At 46.0% G+C, this 21,313-nt stretch overlaps 1 protein-coding gene across 1 annotated transcript; it reads left to right on the forward strand.

The window, feature by feature from the left end:
• The first annotated feature begins 4,288 nt into the window (after positions 1-4,288).
• On the forward strand, positions 4,289-19,614 carry LOC126419061 (cuticle protein 19-like). The gene is made up of 3 exons (XM_050086140.1): positions 4,289-4,348; positions 12,928-13,026; positions 19,308-19,614. The coding sequence occupies exons 1-3, from the start codon at positions 4,331-4,333 to the stop codon at positions 19,548-19,550; spliced, it is 360 nt and encodes a 119-aa protein (XP_049942097.1). The 5' UTR covers positions 4,289-4,330; the 3' UTR covers positions 19,551-19,614.
• The last annotated feature ends 1,699 nt before the right edge of the window (positions 19,615-21,313 follow it).

The raw sequence follows: 21,313 nt of genomic DNA on the forward strand, positions 1-21,313 counted from the left end.
TTCATCTGATTGCCATAGAGTACAGCTTGATTCATCACTTCAGATCACGCGTTTCCAGTCATCCACCGTCCAAGTGGCGTCACCTCAAACGTCTCTTAATAATGACTACAGAAATGCTCGACCAGTCATTGTGCTAGCTGTACTACTGACTTCAGGGTCACGAGTGATTCCTTCTACTGATCTCACGAAAATTTTTTACAACCATATCTCCGCAACGCTCAAAACACACTATCGGTCAGTTAGTGTGGTCTGCCAACTCTTGGTTTAGATGTGGTCGTCCCTTCGTGTTTCCATTCCACATCACCAACAGTCTACTTGGGCAACTTTGGAAGGGTTGTAATATCCCTGATGCATTTCTTAATCAAGTGACATCCAATGGTTTGTCCACCTTCGAAGGCCTCCTGACCGACCCAATCTGCTGTTACTGCATCACTACTGCGACACAATACGCCCCGCCTCCTTTTACGAGGGTTGTCCAGAAAGTGAGTTCCCATCGATCGCTAAATGGAAACCACTGGGAAAATCCGGTAAAGCTTTGCACAGATGTGTTGGGCAGTGTCTCTAATATGCCCATCGATCGTGTCACGTTGCTCTTTTCAGTTTTGAGTGAACAGTGAGAACGTAAAGATGTGTAGGGAATAGCGTCTTCCGCCAACTATGAGGTCCTGGTTAGAGATTTCACCTGTGTCATGCAGCCCACGTAACACAACTGTCGAGCAGTTCCTTCTTCATGCCAATTCTCAGCCAACACTGCAGGGGCAATGAAGACGCTCCTGTAGCGTTTCCGATGAGAAGTGTTTGATCACCCACAATGCAGTACGTAATTGGCTCCCCCTGAGTCTCATCCCTGCTCACAAAAACCGCTGGCTATGAAGACAAAACGTTTCCACAGACAACGAGCTGCAGACCAGTGCAGATAACTGGCCAAATGCACAGGCGGCTGCTTTCTACAGTATGACGAGGATATTGGAAAGTTGATACAACACTACGACAAAACTCGAGTTTGGAGGGGCGACTATGTAGAGAAGTAGGTGGAAGGTGTACCTAACTGTTGCAAATAAAACGTTTCTGATTTTCACTGTTGTTTCCATTTCGCGACCGATCGGAACTTACTTTCTGGACAACCCTCGTATACTGCTGCTGCCTCTCGTGGCACCTAGTAGGCAATTTCGGTTTACAGTGTCTGGATACATTTGATCAGCGGTCGAGAAAAGTCACAGCAAATCACGTTATCAGCTACACTGTCCTTAAAGTTTAGTAGCACAAACATGTTATAATGGAACAAGTGACGAAACTTTGGCAGGAAAGGATACAAAGATATGGAAAGATAATAGTTCTTCGTATTCCCTCCAACCGACGTTTCATCACTTACTCTGTCATACTAAGTTTGTGCATGGTATACTGTCTTAATTACATTAATGCGACCACCTATCAAAAGCATGAATAACCATCTTTTGTAGCGTGGATCGCTGGGATACGTAGAGAAAAAGAGCCAGTGAGGTTCTGGACAGGGATGTGGAGCCATGCCAACTCAAGTGCCGTCGCCAGCTGCGCTAGGTTTCTCGGGTGATGATCCATTACCCGAACAGCCCGATCGAAGTGGTCGCACCCATTCTTGGTTGGGATTAAATGCGGGCAGTCTGTTGGCCAGGTGAGTACTGTAAACTGATCCTGGTGCTGTCCGGCCCCGGTAGCTGAGTGGTCAACGCGACAGAATGTCAACCCCACGGGCCTGGGTTCGATTCCCGGCTGGGTCGGAGATTTTCTCCACTCAGGGACTGGGTGTTGTGTTGTCCTAATCATCATCATCTCATCCCCAACGACGCGCAAGTCGCCGACGTGGCATCGAATCGAAAGACTTGCACCCGGCGCACGGTCTATCCGACGGGAGACCCTAGTCACACGACATTTACTTTTTTTTTTATCCTGGTGCTCTGTGAATCACGCCCGTACACTGCGAGCTGTATCTGACGTTGCAGTGTGCTGCTGGTAGATGTCATTGTGTTGAGGAAAAACAAACTGCATGTAGGGGTTGACATGGTCCCCAAAGATAGATGCACATTTATGTTGATCCATTGTACTCTCTAGAATGACGAGGTCACCCAGCACATGCCACGAAAACCATAATGCTTTCTCTTTTTAAATATTGCTGTTCGGTGTTTCTTTTCTGTCCGATGGAGCATAAAACTTAAGTCAGCTGAAAAGGTCGCCTGTCGCCTCTCAGTGGACGTCCAGTTGCGGTACTGGTGTGCAAATTCCAGCCTTCGTCGCTGATGAGCAGCGTTCAGCATAGATGCGTGACCCAGACGCCTGCGTAGCAACGGTCTCGGAACGAAGACTCTGTCGGTAACCCTTGGTTCATCTGGACGACCAGTTGCTCAACAATTGGACGTCTGTTCGCCATACACATCTCCACAAATGTCGTACCCCTGTCGTCTCTGGCCAACGGTGCACCACTGTTGCCTCGGCACCGGATTTCGATAGCGCTATTTGGCATGCACCGAACGCTTTAACCATGGGGGCAAGCGAAGACTTTACAAACTTAGCCGCTTCTGGAATGCATCCACCCTTGGCGCGAAAGCAAATAATCATGCCCTTTTGGACGTCAGATAAGCCGCTCAGTTCCCGCATCACAACAACTGCATTGTGTTCCGTGTCTCCCCGACACGCTTTTATACCCTCTACTGCTAGTGCTGCGGCTTTGACGTTGATCATACACGGTGTTCAAATTAATGTGAGTAGACTGATGGTTGGTTGGTTGGTTGGTTTGGGGAAGGAGACCAGACAGCGTGGTCATCGGTCTCATCGGATTAGGGAAGGATGGGGAAGGAAGTCGGCCGTGCCCTTTCAGAGGAACCATCCCGGCATTTGCCTGGAGTGATTTAGAGAAATCACGGAAAACCTAAATCAGGATGGCCGGACGCGGGATTGAACCGTCGTCCTTCCGAATGCGAGTCCAGTGTCTAACCACTGCGCCACCTCGCTCGGTGACTAGACTGAGTATTGGCTCTAAGCACTATGGCACTTAACATCTGAGGCCATCAGTCCCCTAAACGTAGAACTACTTAAACCTAACTTACGTAAGGACATCACACACATCCATGCCCGAGGCAGGATTCGAACCTGCGACCGTAGCAGCACCGCGGTTCCGGACTGAAGCGCCTAGAAACGCTCGGCTACAGCGCCCGACAGACTGAGGATTATGCTTGTGCTTCCAGGAAGTTGTAGGTGTTTGCTCCCATTCAATAAAGCGATCTGCCGTGACTTCCCTCGTCCGCTATCCGCACATTTTCATGTAGGAGCGCTTGAGAATGAAGCTGCGACTCTGAAACTTGTTGCGAAGAAAATGAAATAAAGTTAAATAAGACGAGAAAAAAATTTTAGTTGTAAAGTTACTGTTTCCAAAACCCCTAAGGGCGCGCAAATAGACTTCTCTATCGAAGATAATGGAGCAGATTATGGAAGAAAGTAATAAGATAACTTCGTTTGTTTGTAGTTGATAATTAATTTTTCATGACTACAGACCGTATTTTTTGAGGAAATAAATGTCGGTTAATTTTAACACCTTCACTATTTGTGAATGGTGGGATCCATGTGGTTCCCAAGTCGTGCAGCGACCGTAAACCACAAAATTACCAAATATGCAGCAACCAGTAGGAAAATCATATTTTATTTATTCACTTTTGCAAATCGATTTCAACTGATTAACAGCCACCATCGGTGCTTTCAACCAATATGTGCCCTGAGTAGTAATACACAGATTTATGTAATCAGTTGAAATCGATTTTCAAAAGTGAATAAATAAAACATGATTTTGCGACTGGTTGCTGCATATTTTGTAACCTTCACTATTGCCTCTGAGGTTGTCTTTCGCAGCAAGAGATGAATCGTAAGTTAGAAGAGAAGCAATTTATGCCTCAGGCTAGGGCCTAACATCCAGAAACCCGGTGTCGCCAATATATACATATATACAACTGATTGTCGTCACTGGCAGCAGAAAGAGTACTACGAACACAATTGTGCTCCTTTACGAACATTGCTAAGAGCAGCTAAGAGAGCAATTAGATTTTATGTAATTAGGGCGAAATTGAGCTCCTGGTGCCACTGTGCGGAACAGTGCGGGCGGCCATTACCAAAAATGCGGCAGCATGCGAGGTGAAACGGCGCTGGGTGGGAGGGGGTGGGGGGTGTGGGTGGTGTGGGAGGAGGAGCACGGGTACCGGAGCGTACCAGCCGCGGCCCGCCCTATATATACAGCGAGCGGCCGCGTACGTCGTCAGTGCCCCCACATCTACCTCACAGCCGCTCGACGCGACGTCAACCACTCAGCATGGCGTGCAAGGCTTTGGTGAGTACCTGAGAACAAACGAGGCGCAGCGTAGCGTGCGGCGGTGGGTACTTCGGACCGCTATTTGGCCCTCCCCACTCCCGTGAACGGAACGAGGGAGGACATTGCTGTATGTGTGGCTGTGTACGTACTTTCATCTCTCCTATCTTGTCGTTATGGTATTTAACTGAGGTGAACGACAGAGGCAATAGAATTATTTAGTGTCCGCCTGAAACAATAGTTCTTTGAATTTTTCCAAATGCGTTTCGTGAAAGAATAGTTTATTTTTGCTTCATTCACTATTATTTAAAATTGTATGCTGCGTCAAGAAGGATTCGAAGTAGTACCCCTGTCTGCTGCGAGCTGTGGCAACCATTTGTGCTGCACGTCTCACGGCCCAACTCAAAACTTCAACCTGCCATTGGTTTCTCTTCTTACTTTTTGTGGTGTCACCGCCAGATACCACACTTGCTAGGTGGTAGCCTTTAAATCGGCCGCGGTCCGTTAGTATACGTCGGATCCACATGTCGCCGCTATCAGTGACTGCAGACCGAGCGCCGCCACACGGCAGGTCTAGTCTAGAGACTCCCTAGCACTCGCCCCAGTTGTACAGCCGACTTTGCTAGCGATGGTTCACTATCTACATACGATCTCATTTGCCGAGACGACAGTTTAGCATAGCCTTCAGCTACCTAGTTTTCTACGACCTAGCAAGGCGCCATATTCAGTTACTAACAGATAATATTGTGAATCATGTACCGACAAGAGCGACGTTCATCATTAATGGATTAAAGTTGAGTATGAAACTAATTACGTCCGCTTTCTGAATTCTCATTCCTTGTCATGTTTGGTCGTGCGGTAGCGTTCTCGCTTCCCACGCCCGGGTTCCCGGGTTCGATTCCCGGCGGAGTCAGGGATTTTCTCTGCCTCGTGATGGCTGGGTGTTGTGTGCTGTCCTTAGGTTAGTTAGGTTTAAGTAGTTCTAAGTTCTAGGGGACTTATGACCACAGCAGTTGAGTCCCATAGTGCTCAGAGCCATTTGAACCATTTGAACCTTGTCATGTTCCAGACATCACGTCAGTATAGTTCTTCCCTCTTCACGCCAGCCTGCGTGAGCTAAAACGCGTGCATTTCGGCCTCCTCTAGTAACACGGTCTTCTGCCAACCCAACACTTTTCATCTACATCTACATCATACTCGGAGAGCCTGCTAAGGTACGTGGCGGACAGTACTTCTGTTAGCACCAACTGACCCCCACGTCCCTGTTCCACTCGCATATAGCGTGTGGGAAGAATGATTGTCGGTAAGCCTCTGTAATAGCCCTAATTTCTCGAAATTTCTCCTTGTGATCTTTCCGAAAGATGTGTTTTGGGGAAGTAGTATGTTGTCTGGGTCTTCCCGGAAAGTGTTTTCCCGAAATTTTAATAGTAAGTCTCTCTGTGATCCACAAACCCTCTCTTGTAACGTCCGCCAGTAGTTTGTTGAGGATCTCCGCAAAGCTCTAGCGGACTAAACGATCCTGTGCGAATCGCGCCGCTCTTCTTTGGATGTTCTCTATCAATGGTAGGTAAACACCCCAACTCATGGAGCTCAATACAAGATAGAGAGAGCAACCAACGGGAGGCGAGTCCATCATGCAGGCTCGGATTGCACAGCTTACAGCGCACTGTCGAAGAAAGGCAAGATTTTGAGTACCGGTCGGGCAAACAATTTCTCATAAATTTTCTGCGCAGCGAATACGCCACTAAAAAAAGAAAACGAGTTATTTCAGGGTCTTTTTTCCACAGAATACTATGCTAGATTGCTCAGGATCTCTATAGCAGTCTACTGCTGACAGGAAACGGAAACAAATCTAGCAGCACGTCTCAGTATTCCTTCGATATCCTTAATTAATTCTACCAAGGAAGGACCTCAAACAATTCTTAAGAAGTCATACGTAAATACCGCCTGAGATCATCTTGACAGATACATCACCATCACAAGTCGTTGTGCTCACTGCTGAGCGTCGTGACCGCATGAACAAAACGTCTCCATCTGTTACCAGTTTCTCTTAGAGCCTGGTGAAGAGGTAGACCTGAAATCTTCTTGATTTGACCTATCTACCTGCTCGCTGTTCTCCGTCTCCGTCTCTTGCTCTCCATTTTCCCTTTCATGAATATTTTTCCTGGCTCTCCTCCATCTCTTCTCATAAGGTGGCCAAAGCACTGGACAATTTTTTGGGTTGACACGAGAAGAATGGAGTTATTGGGTTGCTCAATAATGGACAAATGTGTTCTTCATTCAGTCCACTTTATGCGCAGCATCCTACGGCAGCATCATAGCTCAAATGTATCAATACGCTGCTTGTCTCTAGCCTTAATGATCCATGTTTAGCAACAATAAAAGAAGACGGAAAACACGAGTGTTTCAGCAAACTGGAACGATCACATAGATAGTGTTGTGAAGAAAGCACACCAAGGACTGTAATTTATTGGCAGAAGTCTCAGAAATCGCAACAGGTCTATTAAGGAGACTTCTTACACTACGCTTGTTCCCCTCTTCTGAAGTATTGCTGTGCGATGTGGGAACTAAACCAGATAGGTATGATGGAGGACATCGAAAAAGAAGAGCAGCTCGTTTTGTTTTACAGCCAAATAGGGGAGAGAGTGCCAACGATATGATACGTGAACTGGGGTGGCAGTCATTAAAACAAAGCTGGTTTTCGTTGCGGCAAGACCTTCTCAAGAAATTTCAATCAACAGTTTTCTAAAAATGTTCAAATGTGTGTGAAATCTTATGGGACTTAACTGCTAAGGTCATCAGTCAGTAAGCTTACACACTACTTAACCTAAATTATCCTAAGGACAAACACACACATCCATGCCCGAAGGAGGACTCGAACCTCCGCCGGGACCAGCCCCACAGTCAATGACTGCTGTGACTCAGACCGCTCGGCTAATACCCGCGCCAACGGTTTTCTCCTTGGAGTGTAAAAGTATTTTGTTGGCCCCCACGTACGTAAGGAGAAATTACCGTCATCATAAAATAAATCAGAACTCGTACGGAAAAAAGATTTAAGTATTCGTTTTTCACCGCGCGCTGTTCGAGGATGGAACGGTAGATAAATAGCTTGTTAGTGGTTCGATGAACTCTCTGCCAGACACTAAATCGTGAATTGCATAGTAATTACGTAGACGTATATGTAGGTGTGAATGTAAAGGATAGAGACTAAAAGCGGCCATATTCTTTTCAGAGGATCCATCCCAGGATTTTCCTTGAACATCTGAGCAACAACAGAAACCTAGGCTTAGGTGGTTGGACAGGTTATTTGCTACCTCGCTGCGTCAGTGGGGAATTCCTTCTCGAACATTCGTATTTCCAGCGTTCAAAGTTGTCGAGTTGCGTTTGACACCACAAAGCGGCATGAATAAAAAAAAAAAAAAAAAAAAAAAAAAAGATGGCCAGGACTCGAGCACTGACGGTGCCGTACAAACGTAATCTTATACGTAGACAGTTCATCCATTCTGGGAATCAAGGATATTGATGATTTTTGCCTGTTACCTACATTCATATTGGCAAAATATCGGTCCCAGGGATTCAAAGACTTTCAAGAATATTTTAGTTTCAAGTCTGAAGTTTGACAACAAATGTCAAAAGAGATATATTTTCATATGATATAATTACAAAATAACGATTTCGGAGTTTTCCCTTTACTTGTATCGTGAAACCTTGCTTCTTGCCAAATTTCACGATTCTAGGTCAACGGGAAGTACCTTATGTGTAAGTTTCGAGTATTCAAGTATGTGACATAAATGGCCGTATCTTTTGACTGAATTGACTTAGAAGTATAAAATTCTTACACCGCCAAAGGACCATAGACCTTAATATTGTGACATAAATTTCAATTTGGTTCGTCTACTCGTTTGTGAGAAAAAGGATTCTTAACAGTCGGACAGACAGACAACAAAACGATCTTACAAGGGTTCCGTTTTCACGGAACCTTAATAAGACTTATAAACGATCAAAAGACACGGCTGATAAGTTTCTCTTTCCACCAACAACAATGTGAAGAAAAATGTAGTTCACACGCTAAAATCTGAGAAGATCCTTTTACAACCCCAGGCGTCTACAAAATGGTGTAAGACAGACTGGAAGGGCTATTAAAGTCAGTTATAAGAAGCATCTGCTGCAAAATAAAGATGGCAATGTATATAACTCCTCCTTTGCAGAGTATTTGTTTCCGAGAAAGAAACAGTAATTCTAATTAAATAGGTACTAGGCTGAGATTAGATTTGTTATAAGAACATGAAATATTCAGGCATTTAGCTCAAAGAGATGATAACATCTTGAATAACCAGCTGCAGCTTGCAAGAAAGAATTTCCTCGACAGCCTGAAGCTGCTGCTCACGGCCACATAGAATGTTTACCGGTCTCATTTGTATGACAATTTTTACACGTACATAGCGTTACTATCAGCCTTTCCGCCATATTCCAGTAATGTTTTGGGCTTAATCTGAATTTTGGAATTTTTTGGTTGTTCTGCTTCATCTGTTGTTGGTAAACGTCTCTAATGCTAAGCGGAATTTTTTCCATTTTTAGCAATTAGCTTTTAAGAAATTTTAGTTCGTGGTCTTCTCTAACTCCCTTCTTTACAGTATTTATTACTATTAATAAAACTACTTACTACATACATGGCGAAATGTCTTTGCAAAGTTACTCTGTTATAAGCTGCTGTTTCTAAACTTTCTTAATGCTAGGCTGAATTTTCTCGATTTTCAGCAGTTATGTTTCAATACATTTTATTTCATGCTTCCCTCCCCCCCCCCCTTTTGCAGTATTTATACTTTTAATAACGCTTTTTTAATACAATCAGGCAAAAAGTCATTACAGTCTTATTCTGTTATTAGAATGTTTTCAGATTCCAAACTACACATTCAATCGATCGATTTACTCTATCCAGTGTTACATTTTCGAGTCCACTGGAAGTGTTTCTGGCGTGAAATTGTTTTCTTTATCTGAGCGTAAAATGACCACCGTGTTACCAGGAAAAAATTCCTGGTATCACATCGATGGCTCTACATTTTCAGAGTAGCACTGTGTCCGCATCCAACAGTGCATCCAAATCGAACTAACGAGGAGCCATTTCTCCAGCAATGTCTCTGTAGAGACGCGCGACCACGACCCCTCAGTTATACTCACGAAAATTGTCTTCTATTAGCAGTTCCTTTGTCGCTGATTTTCCGGGGATTCCAGACTGCCCGTGTCGTTGGAAGGGCCACGTCTCGATCTTGACCATGTCATAACTCATAGCGATGGTTCTCTGTCTGCGGAGGAATTACTGGCTTGTAATTCTTAACGAATTGTTTTGACTGCTACTGACTTCACTTTTTTTACTTGAAACGTCTCGTATTTTGATATTCACGTCGTTCAACCTCGGATGTCTTATTCGCTAAAGTACAGGGTGTCCCAAAAAGAATGACCCGATTTTAAATAGAACTATTTATTAGGAAGAAGGGCTTAACACCAACAATTTGCATACTATATTACTCGGAAAAGACAAAAGTTTATAAAAATCCATCATAAATGTTCAGTATGTCCTCCATTGGCTACACGGACGACATCTAGCCCATAGCCGAATTCATCCCAAACTGAGCGTGAGGTGTCTTCTGTCACTGAAACTACAGCAGCTGGTATTCTGGTTTTTAGTTCATCAATGTCACGAGGTAAGGGAGGAACGTAAACACATTGTTTAACATATCCCCACAGGAAGAAATCACATGGTCTTAAGTCAGGGGACCTAGGAGGGCAAGAGTGTAAAACCCGGTCTCGCGGTCCTGTACGCCCTATCCAACGTTAGGGCCATAATGCGCGTTGCTGCACGCTCCAGTCAGCGCTCGTAACGACATCTCGCGGATTTTTCTGAAACTCTGTATCTAGCGCTGTTTCAGTTACCTAGTAACATTTGTCTCAATATTATTACAAGTTAAAATCGCTTCATTCTTTTTGGGACACCACGTATTAAGCAACTACCACTTTTCCACATCACAGACTGTGCCATGTACATTCTTATGAGCATTCTCTGTTTGAATTCAGTACATACATCAGATCCAAGCCAAGTGTCTTCAGTTGTACCTACCAATTAACAGTTCCCTGTCTGTGACCTCATCTTGTTAATTCTACGTAAATACACAGGATATAGGCCCTGACGCGTTAAAAAAATCCCGTTGGTAGGTTTGCATAATGGGTAAGCAAATGAAAACTACACAGATCGGATTATTTCAAAAGTTATAGCCATAACTGTTACACAATACGTCCATGATTGCACCCGGGCGTGCACTTGTTCGTCCGAAGCAAGACGACAGCCACGTGACCACTTTGTAAAAATTGCAGCGCGCCGCAAGCTCCGAACACTCCACAATGTTGATAGACGGCGTCATTCTGTTGCAGGATAGTGCCTGCACAAATGTTGCCAGGGTTGTTTCGACCACGCTGCAGAAGTGTGGCTGGGAAGCCCATACACGTTCTCCATATAGGCCGATCTCTTCCGTGCTATTTCCATACCTTTGGAGCTCGGAGGAAAGAATTTCATGGCCGTCGATTTGTTTGGGACGAAGAGGTGCTCTCTGGGCACAATCGTGGTTCCGTAGACAACCACAAAATGTTTTCCGTGAAGGCATTGAACGTCTTGTCTCACAGTAAAATCTTAACAGTTATGGCGATTACTTTTGAAATACACTACTGGTCATTAAAAGTGATACAGACGCGAAATTTAACCGACAGGAAGAAGATGCTGTGATATGCAAATGATTAGCTTTTCAGAGCATTCACACAAGGTTGGCGCCGGTGGCGACACCTACAACGTGCTGACGTGAGGAAAGTTTCCAACCGAATTCTCATACGCAAACAGCAGTTGACCGGCATTGCCTGGTGAAACGTTGTTGTGATGCCTCGTGTAAGGAGGAGAAATGCGTACCATCACGTTTCCGACTTTGATAAAGGTCGCATTGTAGCCTATCGCGACTGCGGTTTATCGTATCGCGACATTGCTCCTCGTGTTGGTCGAAATCCGATGACTGTTAGCAGAATATGGAATCAGTGGGATCAGGAGGGTAATACGGAACGCCGTGCTGGATCCCAACGGCCTCGTATCACTAGCAGTCGATGTGACAGGCATCGTATCCGCATGGCTGTAACGGATCGTGCAGCCACGTCTCGATCCCTGAGTCAACAGATGGGGACGTTTGCTGGACAACAACCATCTGCACGAACAGTTCGACGACAGAATGGACTATCAGCTCGGAGACCATGGCTGCGGTTACCCTTGACGCTGCATCACAGAGAAGAGCGCCTGCGATGGTGTACTCAACGACTAACCTGGGTGCACGAATGGCAAAACGTCATTTTTTCGGATGAATTCAGATCCTGTTTACCGCATCATGACGTTCGCATCCGTCTTTGGTGACATCGCGGTGAACGCACATTGGAATCGTGTATTCGTCATCGCCATATTGGCGTACCACCCGAAGTGATAGTGCCATTGGTTACACGTCTCGGTCACCTCTTGTTCGCATTGACGGCACTTTGAACAGTGGACGTTGCATTTCAGATGTGTTACGACCCGTGGCTCTACCCTTCATTCGATCCCTGCGAAACCCTACATTTCAGCAGGATAATGCACGACCGCATGTTGTAGGTCCTGTACGGGCCTTTCTGGATACAGAAAATGTTCGACTGCTGCACTGGTCAGCACATTATCCAGATCTCTCACCAATCGAAAACGTCTGGTCAATGGTGGCCGAGCAACTGGCTCGTCACAATACGCCAGTCACTACTCTTGATGAACTGTGGTATCGTGTTGAAGCTGCATGGGCAGCTGTACCTATGCACGCCATCCAAGCTCTATTTGACTCAATGCCCAGGCGTATCAAGGCCGTTATTACGGCCAGAGGTGATGGTTCTGGGCACTGATTTCTCAGGATCTATGCACCCAAATTGCGTGAAAATGTAATCATATGTCAGTTGTACTATAATATATATGTCCAATAAATACCCGTTTATCAGCTGCATTTCTTCCCTGGCCAGCACATCCTCCAGATCTCTCACCAACTGAAAACGTCTGGTCAGTGGTGGCCGAGCAACTGGCTCGTCACAATACGCCAGTCACTACTCTTGATGAACTGTGGTATCGTGTTGAAGCTGCATGGGCAGCTGTACCTGTACACGCCATCCAAGCTCTGTTTGACTCAATGCCCAGGCGTATCAAGGCCGTTTTTACGGCCAGAGGTGGTTGTTCTGGGTACTGATTTCTCAGGATCTATGCACCCAAATTGCGTGAAAATGTAATCACACGTCAGTTGTAGTATAATATATATGTCCAATGAATACCCGTTTATCATCTGCATTTCGTTTTGGTGTATCAATTTTAGTGGCCAGTAGTGTGAGTGACAGTTTACTTACTTTTTTCCCATATGTCTCATTGGCTGCCCTTCATTGTAGTTAAAGTCTTTCAAGGATGCTTGAAAGGACTCTACGCTCTAGCCGTGTTGTACTTCCTCCCCGCCCCAGTAGACAGGGTGGTGAGAAGAGCTGACTGAGCGAGGTGACACGTGACGTGTTGACAGGTCGTGGCAGCAGCAGTTGCACTCCTGGCGACGGCGACGAGCGGCTACCCCGGCTACGCAGAGGGCGGCTACGGGCACAACGTGCAGCTCGACTACCATGTGAGTACCCGTGCCTACAGCCGCGGAAGGAAAGTACTGGCGGTGCGCAGTCTCGCGTTGCCGCTCCGTCGCGCCACGCCGTCTGTCTAGCATCAGTCACACCCACCTGCTTTACGTATCGCTCTCTAGTGACATAATACCTGTGGACCAAGTGGCTTAGAGCTCGACGTACCGGAATACTCAAAGCAGGTAGCAAGCGAGTCAGGCGAGAAGCGAGACGCTACGTGCACTGATTGCTGCCCCACATGCGGGCTTTAAAACCCCGCTGTTAGGTGCGTGTTGTATAACTGCCGTCTTCCGTAGACCTCTCATTTTACGCCTAGCGTTCTAGTCTCTGATCACTATAATTTTCATCTCCTTTGCAGCGAAGAATTGCGAATTTTTAAACGAAGGTGACACAGTATGTAACGGTTGGGATTAGTAACTGTTGCAAGCGTCTCTCACTTAACTATGCCCCTAAGGGCACGTTACATTTTGATGTGTTTAGTTCGAGTTGGCGTTCAGCAGTAGTCCACAAAGCAAGTAAATATTACAGGGTCAAATAACTTGCATGTTAATGAATGTTTCGGGAAATCAGAACGCACAAATGCTTAACGAAATGAAACGTTACCTTCCATGACGCTGTGCTGATTCAGAAAAATGCTCACACTAAAGTACCGGGTGATCAAGAAGTCAGTATAAATTTGAAAGCTTAATAATCCACGGAATAATGTAGATAGAGAGGTAAAAATTGACACACATGCTTGGAATGACATGGCGTTTTATTAGAACCAAAAAAAAACCATATTGCTAGACGAGTGAAAGATCTCTTGCGCGCGTCGTTTGGTGATGATCGTGTGCTCAGCCTCCACTTTCGTCATGCTTGGCCTCCCAGATCCCCAGACCTCAGTCCGTGCGATTATTGGCTTTGGGGTTACCTGAAGTCGCAAGTGTATCGTGATCGACCGACATCTCTAGGGATGCTGAAAGACAACATCCGACGCCAATGCCTCACCATAACTCCGGACATGCTTTACAGTGCTGTTCACAACATTATTCCTCAACTATAGCTATTGTTGAGGAATGACGGTGGTCATATTGAGCAGTTCCTGTAAAGAACATCATCTTTGCTTTGTCTTACTTTGTTATACTAATTATTGCTATTCTGGTCAGATGAAGTGCCATCTGTCGGACATCTTTCGAACGTTTGTATTTTTTTGGTTCTAATAAAACCCCATGTCATTCCAAGCATGTATGTCAATTTGTACCTCTCTATCTGCATTATTCCATGATTTATTCAGTTTTCAAATTTATACTGACTTTTTGATCACTCGGTATATACACCGAAGCGCCAAAGAAATCGATATAGTCAATCATATTCAAATACAGAAATATGTAAACAGGCAGAATACGGTGCTGCCGTCGACAACGCCTATATAAGACGACAAGTGTCTGTCGCAGTTTTAGATAGGTTACTGCTGCTAGAATGGCAGGTTATCAAGATTTAAGTGAAGTTGAACGTGGTGTTACAGTCGGCGCAAGAGCGTTGGGGCAGAACACGTACGGGTTCGCGATGAAGTGCGGATTTTGTCGTACGACCCCTCCACGAATACCGTGAACATCAGGAATCTAGTAAAACATCAATTTCCGACCTCGCTGGGGCCGGAAAAAGATCCTGCGAGAACGGGACCAGCGAAGATTGAAGAGAATCGTTCAACGCGACAGAAGTGTCGAAGGCCCACTCGTGTACCCTTGACAACTGCACGACACAAATCTTTACGCCTAGTCTGGGCCCACGAACACCGACATTGGGCTGTTGATGACTGAAAACATCTTGCTGGTCCGACGAGTATCGTTTCAAATTGTATCGAGCGGATGGGTATACAGACAACCACGGACCCTGCATGTCAGCAGGGGACTGTTCAATCTGATGGAGGCTCTGTAAAAGTGTGGGGCGTGTACCGTTGGAGTGATATGGGGCCCCTGATACGTCCAGACACGTCTCTGACAGGTGACAAGTACGTAAGCATCCTGTCTGATCACCTCCATCCGTTCATGCCCATTGTACATTCTGAAGGACGTGGGCAATTCCAGCAGGACAATGCGACACCCCACACGTCCAGAATTGCTGCAGAATGGTTCCAGGAACACTCTTCTGAGTTTAAACACTTCCACTGGCCACGAAACTCTCCAGAGATGAACATTATTGAGCATATCTGGGACGCCTTGCAACGTGCTGTTCGGAAGAGATCTCCACCCCCTTGTAATCTCAAGGATTTATGGACAGCCCTGCAGGATGCATGGTGTCAGTTCCCTCCGGCACTACTTCAGACATTAGTCGAGTCCATGCCACGCCGTGTTGTGGCGCTTCTGCGTGCTCGCGGGGGCCCTACACGATGTTAGGCAGGTGCACCAGTTTCTTAGGCCCTTCAGTGTATAACACCACACTCCAGAGACAGCTACAAAAGCTGACAACGACTAATTGTGCACATTTCATTGAGTACCAGGTTGCGGTCGAGTATCTGAAAACAATCAAAAAATGAATTACTTCACTTAAATTACGTTACTGGTGCTGCGTGAATCCACACCGATTAATTATTTACAGTAATCTTTGCGTGCTCTGACTATATCTTCATTTCTCGTAAGTACTGCTTGACTTCTAACCATGTAATTAATTTTTACCTTTTTAATTATTATATTAAATAAATTTCTTGTTATACTAGTGTTGTCCATTCGGTAAATGTAACCATTATTATTAATCAGATAACCTTCCATTAGGAACGTGGGTGCACTCAGCGACTGTGATAAGATTTACAAATGACAGAGCACAGCAATCACTCGTCCTTTTTCGCAGGTTTTATTTGGCAAATCTAGATTTATTCAGTGTTGAAAGAACTGTGACAGACGCCCCAACAACGGGGTCCTGACATGCACTGATACCATAAAACAGTGCACTGATAATGGCTAGGCACTAGTCGAAATCTGGATTTGCCAAATAAACCCTGCAAAAAAGGACGACCGCTTGCCGTGCTCTATCATTTGTAAATTATTAATATTGTTCCTTATCTACTGGTCTACTGTTACATGCAATTGCTTCAGTGATATTAATTTCGCTTTGTGATTCCATTATTTTCATTAAGACGGCAGTCAGCCGTTCAAATGGTGCCATTACGTGGCGCCACCCCATTCGGGTGTAGGTACACATCAGCAATGATTGTTGTAGTAGGGGGGGGGGGGGGGGGGAGGGGGAATTATCCTAAGTTTACATAGCCCGTCAAGTTGGTCATCGGTTGTCTTCCGTTTTCTTACAGCCTGAAGAGCAAGAAGGGATCAGTACGGTTTCCCCCATCTATTTCTTTTTCGTAATCCACGCTGGTTGAAACGGAGGAAGTCGTTGTGTTCGAGGTACCTCGTTACATTTGATATCGGAATATGTTCTAACAAGGAAACATCAGCAACTTGACCTCATATTTTAAGGAGAAAAAAGCACACAGCGAGATATCAGCCCCAGAAATTTATACCGGGCGAAAATTAGTTCTGATAGAACGCGGTTATGACTTTCTGAAACCACAGTTTTTAAGCTTTCGCGCACACCTATTGTTTGTCACTTGTTCCGTCTCCCTACAACGTGCCTAATGCCCGAGTGCGGCCCGGCCCTCGTCGAAGTGAGTTAGAGCTTTGTCAAATATTGTTTTGTGACTGATGATATGCTCTGTTCATTATGTTAAAGTGCGCGATTTCTAACCTGCAGCTGGTGCCAGAGATCTCTTTGCTTTGAACATCTCTATGTTGCAAATTCTCAAACGAATGAAACAAATTAGTTTGTCATTAACAAGTAGCGAATGCCCGAGTGCGGCCCGGCCCTCGTCGAAGTGAGTTAGAGCTTTGTCAAATATTGTTTTGTGACTGATGATATGCTCTGTTCATTATGTTAAAGTGCGCGATTTCTAACCTGCAGCTGGTGCCAGAGATCTCTTTGCTTTGAACATCTCTATGTTGCAAATTCTCAAACGAATGAAACAAATTAGTTTGTCATTAACAAGTAGCGAAGCAATGTTTAGTTGTTATTATTACTGACGTGGGTTATTTCCTTTGGATTTTGAATCTGGCACTGTTAAAGCAAAGTTAATTTGCAGGAAACCCGCAATTCTTGAACGAGATTGGCGTGATTAAATTGTAAATCAAAAATCATTAATTTTGTTTCATAACAATGCTTCAGTTGCTTATGTGTATTCATTTTTATATATGTGATAGTACGAGTACAAGAATATCGTTCAAAGAATAGGGAATGTGTCTGAGCGTATGTCTGACATGTTACGTACCCATGTTACTCACTACTTTTTGCGTAGAATATGATGTGTTCTTGAACAAGATCTGAAACACGCCGGGCAGAGGCGACCACCTCCCCCCCGCCCCTAGCCATTCTCATTCTCCCACCCCTCTTCTCTCGCTTGCAACTTCTGGTGAATACAAGGGCTCGAGTTATTACTTCGTTGTACAGTGCACTGCATGAAAATTGCTAAGAAACAGAGATATCGTTGGACAGGAACAATCACAGGCAATGACGACATGAAACACAGTACGTACGTAATAGAGATGAGGTGGTTTATTTATAGTGAACAATGGTACAGATTTCACCACATAGGAAAGCAGGCTAACGGACATAAATTTCATCTTTGACACAGGTTAGTACCATCGTAAAGGTCGATATCGGACTCTCAGTAAGGAAGATGCCGTCCTCGGGCAACAAAACACATTTTGCACGCATTATTGATGCTGGCTACCAAACTATTAAGGAGTCTTTGGGGGATATTGTCCCTCTCCTCTCTCAAGACGGTTTACAATTCTTGCACAGTTCAGGGAGGATGTCTATGTTGCGAAACACGTCTGCCATTAGCATCACTGGAATGGTAAGAGTGTAAGTAGGCCCGTGGAGTAAGCAGGCCATTCCATACGTTCAATATCTTCACTTTCCCGTGTGTTCGAGACCTCAGCGGTCCTCTGTGGTTGGCCACTGTCGTCCGTAAAAAGAAATTCGATACTTACTGCAGTCCTAAACACACGAACATACGGACATGATGCAGAACAATCTCCCTGCAATATAGCCGTGATGTAACGGTACCTCGCGCAAAGATATACAATGGTGTTCGCCCATTGTGCATACATCTACATCTATGTGATTTCTCTGCTATTCACAATAAAGTGCCTGGTAGAGAGTTCAATGGCTCCACTCTCGAACGGCCCGCGGGAAAAACGAGCACTTAAATTCTTTTGTGCGAGTCCTGAACGTCTGCCCACACCATAACGCCTATGCCATACCGTTGACGGTCACGAACACTTTTTAGTATGTGACGAGTTCGCATCTCTCTGCACACTAACTGGTGGCCAGAATCGCTTGCCACAGTGAAGCGGGATTCGTCGGAGAACATCACTCTGGATCACTGTTTCTGACCCCAAACAAAATGCTCCCTACACCAACTCTTTCTCGACTATGGCGTAGTTGAAGTGGGAAGCATTTAACATGTTTCCGAGCATACAAACCAGCCTGATTTGACAGTCACAAAATCGTCCCGTTTGATGTTTGTGTCTCGGTAGTGGTTACAAGGTCTGCAGCGTTCTGCCTAGGACTGAAACGTCTGCCCCTATCATCCACTAGGGCTACGTCACGGTTGTCTTGCGGTGCTGCTTTCGTTTACCATTTCCAACTTCAGCGGCGTTTTTTAGTCGCTAGATGACACTGCTGGACACACCCATTATTGTGGCCAAAGTAGTGATGCACTGACCTGCTTCGAGCCGTCCAATTGCTCGTACACGATCGTAGAATGATGCCTTGCAGACACTTGTCGTACCACACGGAATGTCCCACTAATCGGCTCCACAATAACCTTCATCAAACATCGTACTATATGAACTGTCGAAGGCGTACAGAGCGAGCACAGGCTTCGCTGCGTTGACATGTCCCGCTCTCTACATTTCCTTTCGCCATCACTGGTCGGCGTAGTTGTTCGGTTGTTCCTTAAGAATTGTTAGGCAGTGTTCTTCACTCTCAGGCATTGGGCGACTGCGATCTCCAAACAACTGGTGCGTACGGTTTGTAACCTGTAGCTGGTGGTGTACTTTCAGATGATAACCGCGTACTATTAGAACAATGGCAGAAATTTTCGGTGCTGGTGTCTTGCGCGTGTGCTTCTTTCTCTTCAAAATATGAGGTCGAGTTGGTGATGTTTCCTTGCTGTTGATTGCCTCTGCCGTGCAGCCACTGGCCTGCGTAACTTGCTCGTTGTTCTGTCCTGTCTGCCCAGGCGCCGGCCAAGTACGACTTCGAGTACGCGGTGCACGACCCGCACACGGGCGACGTGAAGCAGCAGTCGGAGTCTCGGCACGGCGACGTGGTGCAGGGCCACTACTCGCTGGTGGAGCCGGGCGGCGCGCTGCGCACCGTCCACTACTCGGCCGACCCGCACTCGGGCTTCCGCGCCGTGGTGTCGCGGCCGGGCCCGCACGGACACCCCGAGGTCACCTACCACGGGCACGGCCACCACTGACGCCGCACCGCTCGCCGCTTTTGTAGAAACCTCCGCAAATAAACTCGCACTTTGCACTGCAAAACGATTCTCTCATTTCTGTTCCCTTCCGCCACTGCATCCCACTGACAGACAAAACTCGTCCGCTGCTCCTGAAATCACTGTACCTCATTAGAGTACGGAATAACACTTATTGGGAGAGAAGCCTGTGGCTCTTTCTGGGATAAGCGGCTTATCAAATAAAAGGATACAGGCATGTTACTTTTTTTTTTCTTTCCTGTCTAGCAGTGAAGGAGAGCATTCTGAAGTCTCTGACAATTGCTTCTAGGAGTCACTTACATGTTCAAAAGTTGAAAACACTGTCAACGTTGAAAGTTCTCTGTAAATAATACACTACTGGCCATTAAAATTGCTACACCCAGAAGAAATGCAGATAATAAACGGGTATTCACTGCACATATATATTGTACTAGAACTGGCATGTGATTACATTTTCACGCAATTTGGGTGCATAGATCCTGAGAAATCAGTACCCAGAACAACCACATCTGGCCGTAATAACGGCCTTGATACGCCAAGGCATTGAGTCAAATAGAGCTTGGATGGCGTGTACAGATACAGCTGCCCATGCAGCTTCAACACGATACCACAGTTCATCAAGAGTAGTCACTGGCGTATTGTGACGAGCCAGTTGCTCGGCAACCATTGACTAGACGTTTTCAATTGTTGAGAGATCTGGAGAATGTGCTGGCCAGGGCAGCAGTCGAACACTTTCTGTACCCAGAAAGGCCCGTACAGGACCTGCAACATGCGGTCGTGCATTATCCTGCTAAAATGTAGGGTTTCCCAGGGATCGAATGAAGGGTAGAGCCACGGGTCGTAACACATCTGCAATGTAACGTCCACTGTTCAAAGTACCGTCAGTGCGAACAAAAGGTGACCGAGACGTGTAACCAATGGCACTCCATACCATCACCTCGGGTGATACGCCAGTATGGCGATGACGAATACACGCTTCCAATGTGCGTCTACCGCGATGTCGCCAAACACGGATGCGACCATCATGATGCTGTAAACAGAACCTGGATTCATCCGAAAAAATGGCGTTTTGCCATTCGTGCACCCAGGTTCGTCGTTGAGTACACCATCGCAGGCGCTCCTGTCTGTGATGCAGTGTCAAGGGTAACCGCAGCCATGGTCTCCGAGCTGATAGTCCATGCTGCTGCAAACGTCGTCGAACTGTTGGTGCAGATGGTTGTTGTCTTGCAAACGTCCCCATCTGTTGACTCAGGGATCGAGACTTGGCTGCACGATCCGTTACAGCCATGCGGATAAGATGCCTATCATCTCGACTGCTAGTGAAACGAGGCCGTTGGGATCCAGCACGGCGTTCCGTATTACCCTCCTGTACCCAAGCCGGCCGCGGTGGTCTCGCGGTTCTAGGCGCTCAGTCCGGAACCGCGCGACTGCTACGGTCGCAGGTTCGAATCCTGCCTCGGGCATGGATGTGTGTGATGTCCTTAGGTTAGTTAGGTTTAAGTAGTTCTAAGTTCTAGGGGACTGATGACCACAGATGTTAAGTCCCATAGTTCAAATGGTTCAAATGGCTCTGAGCACTATGGGACTCAACTGCTGTGGTCATAAGTCCCCTAGAACTTAGAACTACTTAAACCTAACTAACCTAAAGACAGCACACAACACCCAGCCATCACGAGGCAGAGAAAATCCCTGACCCCGCCGGGAACCGAACCCGGGAACCCGGGCGTGGGAAGCGAGAACGCTAC

Source organism: Schistocerca serialis, chromosome 9, assembly GCF_023864345.2.
Source record: "Schistocerca serialis cubense isolate TAMUIC-IGC-003099 chromosome 9, iqSchSeri2.2, whole genome shotgun sequence".
Classification (NCBI taxonomy): Eukaryota; Metazoa; Arthropoda; class Insecta; order Orthoptera; family Acrididae; genus Schistocerca; species Schistocerca serialis.

Bases quoted from the DNA above. Each gene is read 5' to 3' on its own strand.
- LOC126419061 (XM_050086140.1), top strand. The intron at 13,027-19,307 runs GTGAGTACCCGT...CTGTCTGCCCAG, and splicing joins ACGTGCAGCTCGACTACCAT to GCGCCGGCCAAGTACGACTT.